The following is a 13,550-nucleotide window of genomic DNA, read 5'->3' as shown; positions in this document are numbered from 1 at the left end:
GACTGCGTGCCAGAGGGTACGAATTACCCTGAATTAGTAGCCAGCCAATCGCAGGGCACAAGGAGACAAACAACCATTCACACCCACATCCATACTTAGGGCCAATTTACAGTGTCCAGCCTACCAATCATGTTTTTGGAATGTGGGAGGAAATCTGGGGTACCCAGAGGAAACCCACACAGGGCCAGGAAGAACATGCAAATTCCACACAGGTGGGCATGTCCTGGATTTGAACCCAAGACCCCAGGGCTGTGAGGCCGACGCACTAACCACTAGCTCCACCGGGCCGCATGCAAACTGTTTTTTTTTTTTAATAGTTCATTTGAAATTCTTTTTAAACATACATACTTGGTATAGCAATTAAAAAGAAAATGGCGGAGAAATAGATAAACATTTTAAAATGCATTTCTGAAATGCTTGCCATTTAGAATGTGTGGTTGTTCCTGTGACAGGAAACTACTAAAAGCCTCTCTACTGATTCGGGAAACCACAGCAGTCAGTTGCCTGTCATTTCCTGTAAAACCAGGTGCTATAAACTATTTTTCATCGTGAGGACAATTTATATACAATAAATGAATATCTTCAGAATAGAACCGTTAGAATCCGGCCGGCTATAGTAACATTTGCACATGATTTGCACAAGAAATGCATGTTTTGGAATAAGCTCAATTGACCGACATCTAAATAAAAACTGAGCCACTGATGGCATCACATCAGCACATCTAAAAAGGAAGACCTGTCAAAGACTTCCTGCATTTGACACTCAGATGAATAAAAAGAAGAAATCCCAGCACCAATGAGCCACCTGAGGACCTCTGATGTACAAATTCAATAAGGTAAAAAGGTCTTTGTTGATTATTTATCACAAAAGTGTTTTAGTTTTTTTCAAGAGGAACATGGATACTTTGCTCATTTCACTATTAGCAAACACTTCTGGAGTTTGTTTCACAGTAATTATAATGCTTGCTAAATATCATTAATTCTTCCCTATTCGATACATGTTTTTCTATTTGTGCGAAATAAATGACTATATTACATCCTTGCATTTTTTAAGTGACATAATATGAACCACTTATCATGGAGAAGATGTAATTCAGCCAAAGCATAAACTGATAAAGATTTATAATAATATATTCATTATATCAAGTTGGTAATGGCTAACATACAGTATCTGTTCTGCCAAGTCATTTTCTAAATATAATGTTTTCTTTCCATGTCCCAAGCAGTTGGTTTTAAGAGAGATAATTCCATCTTCAAAAGCATCCATGAATCTCCACGGCGAAGAAGAATTTACTCCTCTCATGATCAGAGACCATGGCAGCCAAAGATCCAGGTCCAGCACAAGTTCTGGTCTCCAAGTGCACTTTTATTTCTTTCCTCCCACTAAAGATGCAACCACAATATATATATCAACTGGGCAAGTCTCGGCTGAAAATGTTTGCATAGAAGCAGCCAAAAGATGTGGTAAGAAGAGAATATGCCTGCGTAAAAGTTTCTTTTATCGACTCCTAAATTCATGCATTAATTTTTTTTAAAGACGCCATTTTTTTTCCCTTCAAGGAATTTTGCCAGTTTACCAAAATCTTTTTGGTTTAGCTTCTGCTGATCTCACATTCTGGTACCCTCCATCTCACATATTCAACACAGAAGAAAACATACATGTCTATTTCAGAGTCAGGTGCGTGCTATTGTGCAATTCTAAATAAGGTAAGCCATATTAGTACCGATTTGAGGGTAGCTGTGGTTTTACGGAGTATTGTAAACACCTTATTATAGATAAATGTATATACCTAAACAAATGCATTACTACTTATCTGCGATGAATATCTAGGAGAAACTCTTATTTTTGAATTAAAGTTTTCTATTTTTTATTTTTCATAAAGATTTTAAAGTTAGTTGGTGATTAATCCTTGTGAATTCATAGTCAATTGTGAAAAAGTGATTATAATTATTTGCAACTCTGTTTCTATTATTAATGCCAAGTGTTACAAGCAACAAATATAATGTATATATCATATATTTTAGTCATTTTGACTGATGACTTATTTATGGACAAGCAATTATATATAGCTTATATTTTTTTCTCTTTTTTTATGTTATTTATGTATTGTAAGGAAGTGGTGGTTTGATGGGCTCTGCTTTATATTCATCACTTGAACTGAACCTACTTACATCCATCAAACACTAATGTTTTCATATGAAATAACTGGTTTTAAAAACGAAATCTGTGAATAACAATGTGTGCCATTTTATACAGGTTTTTCTTTGGAAATTGGTATGGACAGGGAACAAGAATGTCATATCGTTACAGTCTGAGCAAAGACAGAATTAGTCCTGCGCTTGACTACTCTGTCATTGACTATCTATTTGCCCAGGTAAAATAATTAAGTGATGTATATATAGTACAGTTGCTAAATGCTTAATATTTGTCATCATTCGGATTAAAAAGCCTAACGGGGAAGTAGTTTGCCCATGTCTGGGTTAGCGCGTCGGCCTCATAGCTCTGGGGTCCTGGGTTCAAATCCAGATCACGTCCACCTATGTGGAATTTTCATGTTCTCCCCGGGCCTATGTGGGTTTTCTCTGGGTACTCCGGTTTCCTCCCACATTCCAAGAACATGCATGGTAGGCTGATTGGACAAAACAATAATTGTAGTATATAGTATATAATTTTGGACATTTTTCTGGAAAAATAGACTACATAGAGGGCTTTATTTCCCCCAAATGAGCTGTGCATCAAAGTTTCAGGTTAAAAACTGACTTGCTTGTATATTATTCATTTGGAAGTTGCATGTTTCTTTTGAAATACAGGTAAGAAGTGACTTTATCACAGGTGAAGTGGAAACACCATTAAGTGTTCAAGAGGAATGTCTCGGCCTGGCAGTGCTGGACTTGTGGAGAATGGCAAAAGAGCAGCGTCGGACTGTAACAGAACTCTGCAAAACTGTCAGGTAGTTTTTAGTTTTTTCCTAGTTTGCGGGAGTGTCCTTTCAAATTGATGGTTCAAATGTAATCAATAGTTTACCGTATTTTCCGGACTATAAGTCGCACTTTTTTCATAGTTTGGCCAGGCCTGTAAATTGTTTTTTTTCCTTATGACTAGTCTGTTTTTTTTAGGCAAAAATTGTAAATGTTACTTTAACAGGTGCCTATTGAGCCTGTTGTTCTCCATTTTACTTTAAAGTATGTTTGTTTTTTGTTTCTGGTCAAATAAAAATTGCCCTGTCTAAAATGCAATCTAAATACGTACTGTTTTTTACTTTGTCGTGCCTTATTCGGCTGATGCGACTTGTACTCAGGTGCGACTTATAGTCCGTAGAATACGGTACCTACAGTTGTACTCTCTATTCATCTGTGACTGACTTGATTGCATCGTAACATGCGCTAACTTTATTATGTGCTTTAGACTGGCTTTGAAAGTTCCCTTTGTTTTAAAACTAGATAAGAATTGTGTTGTGATGGATTTCCATTTTTCCTTGCAATATACTTCACTAAATGCAAGTAAGAATAGGTCTGCTCTTTTCCCCCCAGCTACAAATCTTGTCTTCCTAAGGTGCACCAGCACGATATCGAGAAACGTAATCGCCTGGATCGCTACCGAATCAGAAATACTCTTAAACGATTCCTCAAGAAGCTTGGAAGTTGCTCGGTGGAAGCGTGCAGCCTGAAATTGAAGTATTTGGTCGAAATGGCAGGCATCGTTCCCACTTTAGGAAGTGAAATCTATCAGATTTGCGCTGGTTTCTCCCATTCCAGTGGAATGTTCACCCACATTAAGGTCACCGGAGAAACTGGCATTCAAACCAGTGGAAGTTGTCATCCTGATGGTTCTTTGGTAAGCTCAAGATGCGTTATTTTTCTTGTGACCTATTACCTCACCCTTCCCTTTATGAAGCATTGACTTAGTTGGTGACATAGTGGATTAAAGGCCTATATCTATTTTATAATGTTTTGGTTTTGAAACCCGATTTCAGCCTTACATCCTCTGTGCAGCTTGGATTTGGGTTTCACCTTCAAAACTCTAAAAACATGTACACTTTAGGTTCATGGAAAACTCAAAATTGTCTCAACCATTTCAAAGCTGTGAAAGGTTTTGATTAAATTAAAGTCAGCTAATAAGCTCCAGCCCGGGAAATGATCAACAATACCTGCCGTAGGAAATTGGTTAATGGATAAAAATCTGTGTATGTATATGTATGTGTATATATATTTGTATGTATATGTATGTGTATATATATTTGTATGTATATGTATGTGTATATATATTTGTATGTATATGTATGTGTATATATATTTGTATGTATATGTATGTGTATATATATTTGTATGTATATGTATGTGTATATATATTTGTATGTATATGTATGTGTATATATATTTGTATGTATATGTATGTGTATATATATGTGTATATATATTTGTATGTATATGTATGTGTATATATATGTGTATATATATATATATATATATATATATATATATATATATATATATATATATATATATATATATATATATATATATATATATATATATATATATATATATATATATATATATATATATATATATATATATATATATATATATATATATATATATATATATATATATATATATATATATATATATATATATATATATATATATATATATATATACATATACATATACATATACATATATACATATACATAGATATATATACATGATGCACTTCTTCATTTATTTATTTATTGCCTATTTATTTATGTCTAAAATGTATATTCCTGTGTCTGTATTCCCACCCTCTGGCTACTGTGTCAGTGGAATTTCTCGAATGCGAGAAGAATAAAGTTATCTAATCTAATCTAATCAAAAACATGTATATTTATGGATAATCGTCTTCCTTTGTAGGAGTGGCAAACTTTCTGTGACTTCCAGGACATACTCGCCATCAGTATAAAATGTCAGGAGCAGGAAGACGGCAGGATGGTGACAGTGTATCGACACGACGACAGATGCATGGTAAGTGAGTTTTGCAGAAACAACACAATGACATAATCAAAACATTTGCCGACATTCCCGATCTATTTGAACCCCAGGAAGCCAATTTCACAAGTGTCAAAGAAGCGCTCTCATTCGTGTCGCTTGTTGATGGCTACTTCAGACTGACCACTGACTCCAGCCACTTCTTCTGTCAGGACACTGTGCCTGAAAGCCTTCTTGAGGGTTTCAAAAACCATTTACATGGCCCAATCACGTAAGTCCATACACGGATCATTTTGCCAGCGACAACAGCATTCATAATATCTCCAATCAAGGTCAGAGTTTGCAGTCGACAAGTTGAAAAAGCTTGGAGTTAAAGATGGAACATTCCTACTTCGACAGAGCCCTAAAGATTTTAATAACTTCTTCCTCACGATTTGTATTCAGGTAAACTGTGCTTGAACAACATTCTGTACCTCCCAATCACAAATCTGTGACCATTTGGTGTGTATATTTACTTGGACTTGATTACAAAGACTGTCTCATTATTAAAAATGGCCACTACCGCCTTCCTGGTGTCCAGAAGTCCTTTTCCAGTCTGATAGAGCTCACCAGCTTTTACCAAAAGAACAAACTTTTGCTGGATAACATTCCTGCCAAGCTAGGCCGTTGCTGTCCACCCCGACCCAAAGGTTGATTCATTCCGAACTACTTAATACTGTATTTTCCGGATTATAAGTCGCCCAGTTTTCCATAGTTTGGCTTGGCCTACAACTAATACACAAGTGCGACATATATGTATTTTTCTTCTCTCTGAGCACCAACAGCCGGTTATGTTTTTTAAAGCTATCTGAAAATATGTTATATTAACAGATCACTATTTAGCCCATTGTTGTGAACTTTACTAATTTTTCTCTCTGACAACTTGTAATCGGGTTCTAAAAAGAGTCCGAAAATTACAGTACCGAGACAGCAGACCAATATTGAAAAGATCTTAAATCAACATTCCGCTGTTGGTTGTTTATCGTTGAATCGACGCTGAATTGTCTCCCACAATTAATGTTAATCTTCTCTGTATTTCCTTCATTCATTCCTTCATTTCTCTCTCTGTTCATCTAAAAAAGTATTTGAATACAGTTACTAGTAATAAGTATTTTTCTGGTTCTTCCATAGAGCTCACAAATCTCATCATCATAAGAAATGGCATCCCTGTTGAGGCTGAAGGGTCCCCAACACCCGAGCGGACAAAATTCAGTCATTTACAGTTCCACATGATCAAATACGAAGACCTAAAATGGGTACGTTATATTAGCAGTTGGAAATGTGAAAATGATTACTTACAAATACAGTTTCCTTCAAAATGTCCACAGGAAATTCGAATGGCAGGCTAGTATTATGTCAGATTAATATTATTATTATTATTATTATGATTCTATTTATCCCCATTAGGGTGAAAGTCTTGGACAGGGATCTTTCACTCGAGTCTTCAAGGGCTCCAAAAGAGACATTCGTGATGGGGAGAAACATGTGACGGATGTTCTTCTAAAAGAATTGGACAGCAGCCATAAGAACTGCTGGGAAGTGAGTTTTACCCAATCAGATCCTGAGTATTTTATGAATTGTTTGAGCTATTATTGACTATATGATTAAAGTGTATTTATTTTTCTAATTGTAGTCATTTTTTGAAGCCGCCAGCATTATGAGTCAGATATCACACAAACACCTCCTCTTGGTTTATGGCATCAGTGTCCATGGAACAAAAAGTAAGTTTCAAAAAGACAAACTCAAAGTCGTAGGTTATTCACATTTTTTCATAATTTTTAACCCATTATATCACAAATGTCACGTATTTTTCGGATTATAATTCGCATCGGTCAAAAGTACACAATGAAGAGAAAAAATATATATAAACAAGTCGCAATTCCATTCAATTCTAAATGATGGCAGCCTTTTCCTGTTGCTTTGGATGAGCTGTTAAAGCAACTCTTCTTGTCTTTGCAGACATAATGGTCCAAGAGTTTGTGAAGTATGGGGCTCTCGACCTTTATCTGAAGAGGGGGAGATCCATGTCAGTGAGCTGGAAACTTGACGTAGTCAGACAGCTTTTGTGTGCCCTCAACTTCCTGGTGAGAAAAACGTAGATCGTGAAACACTTAAAAGCGTGACACTTTTTTTTCATGAAAACAATGGTCTTGCAGGAGGAGAAGAATATTGTCCATGGAAATATCTGCGCCAAAAATATTCTACTGGCGAGAGAAGGCGATGTATATCAGGGTAGCCCCCCTTTCATCAAGCTAAGCGATCCTGGCATCAGTGTTGCAATAATAGGGAAAGATGGTATGAGATTGCTCTTGTCTTCTTTTTGTTGGAGAAATGCTGAAAAACTGGGCACGTTAAAATGACTTCATTGGAATAATATAGGTTTTGTTGATATTCAAAAGACAAAACTAATTCTGAATGTAATATATACACTGAATATTTGTATTTCCAAATACTGGTGGCACATTTTGTAATGTTGTATAGCCAATAATATGAGTATTTCAGTGATCCTGGACAAAATTCCCTGGGTGGCCCCTGAGGCTTTGGACACTCCAGACAAGCTGACTATAGAGTGCGACAAGTGGAGCTTTGGTGCCACTGTGTGGGAGATCTTTAACAGTGGCTCTGCTCCTCTACAAGACTGGGATCTTCAACAGGTATGTGCGCTTCATCAATAATAATATGAATATATTGATATTGGTGAAAAAGTTGAGTACAGTTCTTTTATTTGTGTTACCATTCAGTCAGATGACATATTGTATCACTGCACAATGGATCAAAAATAAATAAATACAAGCTGAACGAATAGTGTATTAAAAAAGAAAGAAGCAGATAAGCAGTTAACATTATGTATGTATGTTTGTATGTATGTATGTATGTATGTATGTATGTATGTATGTATGTATGTATGTATGTATGTATGTACGTATGTATGTATGTATGTGTGTGTGTGTGTGTGTGTATGTATGTATGTATGTATATGTGTGTGTGTGTATATATATATATATATATATATATATATATATATATATATATATATATATATATATATATATATATATATATATATATATATATATATATATATATATATATATATATATATATATATATATATATATATATATATATATATATATATATACATATATATATATATATACATATATATATATATATATATATATATATATATATATATATATATATATATATATATATATATATATATATATATATATATATATATATATATATATATATATATATATATATATATATATATATATATATATATATATATATATATATATATATATATATATATATATATATATATATATATATATATATATATATATATATATATATATATATATATATATATATATATATATATATATATATATATATATATATATATATATATATATATATATACATATATGTGTATCTATATGAATATGTTTTATTTATTCATTTTGCATTTTTTGATTAGTGTGAGTTATATTCTGAAAAATACTGTAAGTTAGAGACTACTGTAAGAGAGCTTTTTAATGTCTATATTGTGTTTAGAAGCAGCAGTTTTATGAGAGTTTCCAGCAGCTGGCACCCTCTCAGTGGCCCGAGCTGGCCGAACTGATCAACCGTTGTATGAACTACGAGGCGGCTTTAAGGCCTTCATGTCGCAGCCTCATTCGTGAACTCAACAGTCTCATCACATCAGGTGTGGTGCAGTATTTCTCGTCCTGTAGGTGTAGGTTGCGGCGCACATTCTGACCGAGTGGCCCGAACAAACCTCTTATAAACTTAAATGAATTGTCTGGATTTTTTGTGTGCAGACTATGTAATACTTCACGCTACTGAGCCTGTTACACTCAACACAGCGTCATATGCAAATACTGGTCCCGCCATGCCTGATCAAATATTGTTTGAGGAGAGACACCTTCGATATATTTGCCTGCTGGGGAAGGTATGTGACTCAAATAGGTGACATAAAATAAACATGGCAATTCTAATAGACATAGACATGATGAAACTAAACCAATATAATGAAATTCCCACAGGGAAACTTTGGAAGTGTTGAACTGTGCCGTTATGACCCACTGGGAGATGACACGGGTGAGATGGTTGCTGTGAAGAAGTTGCAACCCAATAAGCAATCCACCCTGGAAGACTTCCGTAAGGAGATCAAAACACTCAGTATGATGTGTTGTGACTACATCGTCAAGTACAGAGGGGTCTGTTACAGCACGGGTATTCAAAATATCTTTTACAACTTTTGCATAACCCGCCATTGTCTTCTCACCTGTTGGAGTCAACATCATGTTTACACCTAACAACTATATGGTTCATTTTTTACTGAATGATGTCCTTTGGTTGAGAACAATTTGGCAAAGATTGACAGTTGTTCAAGAAATGTCCGCTAAACTGAATTTTTGTTTTTTAGGGCGGCGCAACATGAGTTTGGTGATGGAATATTTACCACATGGAAGTCTTATTGTATATACAGAAAACAACAGATACAACATCAACACCAGGCGCCTGCTACTCTTTGCTTCACAGATCTGTAAAGTAAGACTGTTATCATTCAGAATAATGTAAAACCGGGGTGTCCAAACTATTCCACAAAGGGCTGCAGTGGATTCAGGTTTTTGTTTTCAACTGATCAGGAACAGACCATTTTTACCATTGAGTTTTCTTCTGAAAGCAGCAGCAGAACCTGACCGCAATCGACTGATAACACTTTTAAGACACCCAATTGGTGAAAATGTATCCTCTTCTTCGGTTAGAATGGAAAACATGAAAAAAACTGCACCCTCTCCAGGCCTTGAGGACCAGTTTGGACACCCGTAAGCGTTTAAAGTCATAGACAACGCCACGGTCATGTGCATCCTAGCATCTTGTTTACATAGTCAAGCAACAGACAGGATTTTTTTTCCCACCATGTGTCATCGTGGAGAACAAAAGTCCATAATTTCCAGAAGGAGGGGAAATAGCCATTGTCAGACGCAGTGAATTATTTTTGAATTGTAGTACTTTTTAGCCTATCAATGCTGGTATCCCAGATTTTCTCACATACTCATTCAATGGATCTAGGAAGTGAAACTGGCCTTAATTTTTTTTCCACCAAGAAAGGAGAAAGTATAAAAACTATCAAAAAGTACACACAATGGCTGCACTCAGACATTGTTTTGTCCATTTTCACATCTAAGAAATGCACTTTCTGTATTCTTAAAATATGTGAGGCATTTATACTAGATGTTGTCTACAATTTAACCACGTTGTGAATTTAATGTTGATTGTTATTAATGAATGAATGCTAAAATACTATACATTGATAAACAACTTTATGGTCAGCGTGTTTAGAAAGATGGAAACTGTATTAACAGCACTTCACAGCATTTTATGATTACAGCCAAGTAATGTACTACATTATGATTTTCTTATGTCAGTCCTTGAAAAGATAGATTTTCCAAAATTGATGTTGCGTTAGAAGCAAGGTAAGAGAAATGTCATTTTCAAATATAAGTGTGTAAGACTTCATCCTGCTGATCCCAAGACAGGATGTGTAGGCAGGATGGTAAAAGCTGTGTAAATAGTGTGATATCCTGGCAGGGCAAAACTGTGTCACGAATTTAACAAAGAAGATAGAAGAGAAAAGCAACAGTGGTTATTTGGCTAAAATATAATAACATTTGTTGTGTAAAGAGTACCTGGAGTGTGTCTTTAAAGGGATAGATGTTCAGCACATGCATCAAAGTGTATTGAATCTCATTTAATGAATTAAGAAAACAGAATTTCATTTTTCTGGCTTGCAACAGTAAAACAATTGTTTACACAAAAGCCTGTATTCCCAAGAAAATGCTGTCCTGAGTGCAGGTAGTCATGTCATGAGATTAGATAACTTTATTCATCCCGTATTCGGGAAATTTCACTGTCACTATAGCCCAAGGGTGACAATAGGGAAAAGGAAAAGACATTTTAGACATGAATAAATAAGTAATAAATGAGTAAATTAATAAATACATGTATATGTACAATTGTACATTCACACACAAATACACACCACGCACATGCACAAAACATCAATTAAAAATAGAACCATAAAAAAATCCGAATCAAATGTCTCGAACAATCTGCTCGTGTGGATGATGCTGTTACATTATAGTTATATTGAAATATGATATACTAACTGAACTTATTACTTACAGGGAATGGCGTACCTGCAGACATTACGATACGTGCACAGAGACCTAGCTGCCAGAAATATCCTCGTGGCAAGTGAGTCACTGGTGAAAATAGCTGATTTTGGATTGACTAAGATTGTTCCATTGGACAAGGCATACTACAGAGTCAAACAGCCTGGAGAGAGCCCCATCTTTTGGTGTGTACTTTTGGGTTTTTTTCTAATGTAAAGTGAAATCAAGTCAGATATATTCATAATTCTGAACACTTTGGAATTGACATTGAAATATTTGACAAGATCTGGCAGGGTATCTTATCACAACTTAGAACACGTGTCAAAGTGGCGGCCCGGGGGCCAAAACTGGCCCACCGCATCATTTTGTGTGGGCCGGGAAAGTCAATCATGACTGCCGACTTTCTGTTTCAGGATAAAATTAAAATGAGGAGTATAGATGTATATTAAATGTCATGATTTTCCCTCTTTTAAATCAATAATTGTATTTTTTTAATCAATTCAAATAATTTGGTAAAATCTATGCAGGTTTGCGCCAGAATCCATCAATGAGTTTCGATTCTCCCAAAAGTCGGATGTGTGGAGTTTTGGAGTGGTTCTTCATGAGCTCTTTTCTTATTGTGACATGAGCTCCAACCCCAAAAAAGTCAGCCTAAAAATTCAACTTGAATGATGTGTCGTAAACGCATGGATATTTAAACACTGATGTATGTTTCAGCTTTGTATGCAGAAGATTGGAAGCAATGTACATGGACTATCAATTTCAATGCATTTGCTTAATATTCTTAAGGACAACTGGAGGTTGCCTGCCCCGCCAAACTGCCCGCTAAAGGTAAGCATATTTTTTGACAAAACTGTAATCCCTCGAATATCGCAGTTAATGGAGACCACACATGGTTGTGATAAACCAAAGAATGGAAAGTAACCCCTATTAAAAAATGATAATAATAATAATAATAATTAAATATATATATATATATATATATATATATATATATATATATATATATATATATATATATATATATATATATATATATATATATATATATATATATATATATATATATATATATATATATATATATATATATATATATATATATATATATATATATATATATATATATATATATATATATATATATATATATATATATATATATATATATATATATATATATATATATATATATATATATATATATATATATATATATATATATATATATATATATATATATATATATATATATATATATATATATATATATATATACACATATACATATATATATACACATATACACATATATACATATATATATATATATATATATATATATATATATATATATATATATATATATATATATATATATATATATATATATATATATATATATATATATATATATATATATATATACACACATATATACATATATACACATATATACATATATAAACATATATACATATATATATTTTTTTCTCCTTCAGTACTGAGTATTGTGAAGCCGTGATAGTTGAAGCTGCGATATTCGAGGGATTTCTGCAACACGAACGGGAAGCATTCATTGTACTTTTAGTTGATCAAGCTTTCAATACACATTGCCCGATTCCTGAAAATGTCACTGTCGCGTCAGGTGTACGGTTTGATGAGGCAGTGCTGGGTTTACAACTTTGAGGGGAGGCCCTGTTTCTCCAGCCTTGAGGATCAAATTGAAATCATCATGAGAGAGGACATAAGAGGCTGACTGGGAGGAACTGCCTTCTAAAAATGGCCCGTCGCCATGCTCACAGTTTCTCTGAGCAACCGTTGTGATTATCTAGAGATGCAGTTGCAGCCGCATTTAAACGGTAACAACGGACACACAAGGGCAGAAAGGACGTCTTTTTTTGTCTTTTTAGTGTGCTGATACAGTACAAGAAAAAAAATATTTCAACCAACATAGAAATGTGACGTTAACATATAGTATGGAAGCATGTTTAATAAAAATGCCAAATTTCCTTTTGATGAGTTGACTTGAGATATGATGTGACAACATCAACATTCAATGCAGCAGTATTCTTTATGTGAAATGTCCAGGCTAAATCAATAAAGTCAATATCTTTTGCAACACTGTTGTTGTTGTCGATGGCGACAGAAAACAAGGGAAAAAAGGAGGATGGATTTTGTGTACGGATAAAAAGGATTTTTGGTGAGTAAAATGTGGGAATATTCCTAAATAATATTTCAATAGTATATATATATATATCAATATGTATATATATATATATATATATATATATATATATATATATATATATATATATATATATATATATATATATATAT

General features: G+C 33.8%; 1 protein-coding gene across 1 annotated transcript; it reads left to right on the top strand.

The window, feature by feature from the left end:
• The first annotated feature begins 559 nt into the window (after nt 1-559).
• Nucleotides 560-13,332, top strand: jak3 (Janus kinase 3 (a protein tyrosine kinase, leukocyte)). Its single transcript, XM_077717649.1, has 24 exons — nt 560-836; nt 1,224-1,464; nt 1,561-1,678; nt 2,258-2,375; nt 2,812-2,951; nt 3,532-3,835; nt 4,897-5,007; nt 5,085-5,242; nt 5,304-5,420; nt 5,485-5,660; nt 6,142-6,266; nt 6,418-6,549; nt 6,644-6,731; nt 6,970-7,094; nt 7,167-7,305; nt 7,513-7,664; nt 8,584-8,734; nt 8,850-8,980; nt 9,075-9,264; nt 9,458-9,582; nt 11,223-11,395; nt 11,738-11,855; nt 11,928-12,041; nt 12,859-13,332. The coding sequence occupies exons 1-24, from the start codon at nt 819-821 to the stop codon at nt 12,967-12,969; spliced, it is 3,375 nt and encodes a 1,124-aa protein (XP_077573775.1). The 5' UTR covers nt 560-818; the 3' UTR covers nt 12,970-13,332.
• Nucleotides 13,333-13,550: the final 218 nt, after the last annotated feature.

This window comes from Stigmatopora nigra, chromosome 5, assembly GCF_051989575.1.
Source record: "Stigmatopora nigra isolate UIUO_SnigA chromosome 5, RoL_Snig_1.1, whole genome shotgun sequence".
NCBI lineage: Eukaryota > Metazoa > Chordata > Actinopteri > Syngnathiformes > Syngnathidae > Stigmatopora > Stigmatopora nigra.
The sequence above is the reverse complement of the archived record's forward strand: the minus strand, read 5'-3'. Positions and strand labels throughout refer to the sequence as shown.

What these genes read in the sequence shown, in the direction of transcription:
- jak3 (XM_077717649.1), top strand. An exon ending in CATGTCTATTTCAGAGTCAG is followed by an intron (nt 1,679 to 2,257) that starts GTGCGTGCTATT and finishes CATTTTATACAG; the next exon opens with GTTTTTCTTTGGAAATTGGT. An exon ending in GAACTCTGCAAAACTGTCAG is followed by an intron (nt 2,952 to 3,531) that starts GTAGTTTTTAGT and finishes TTTTCCCCCCAG; the next exon opens with CTACAAATCTTGTCTTCCTA.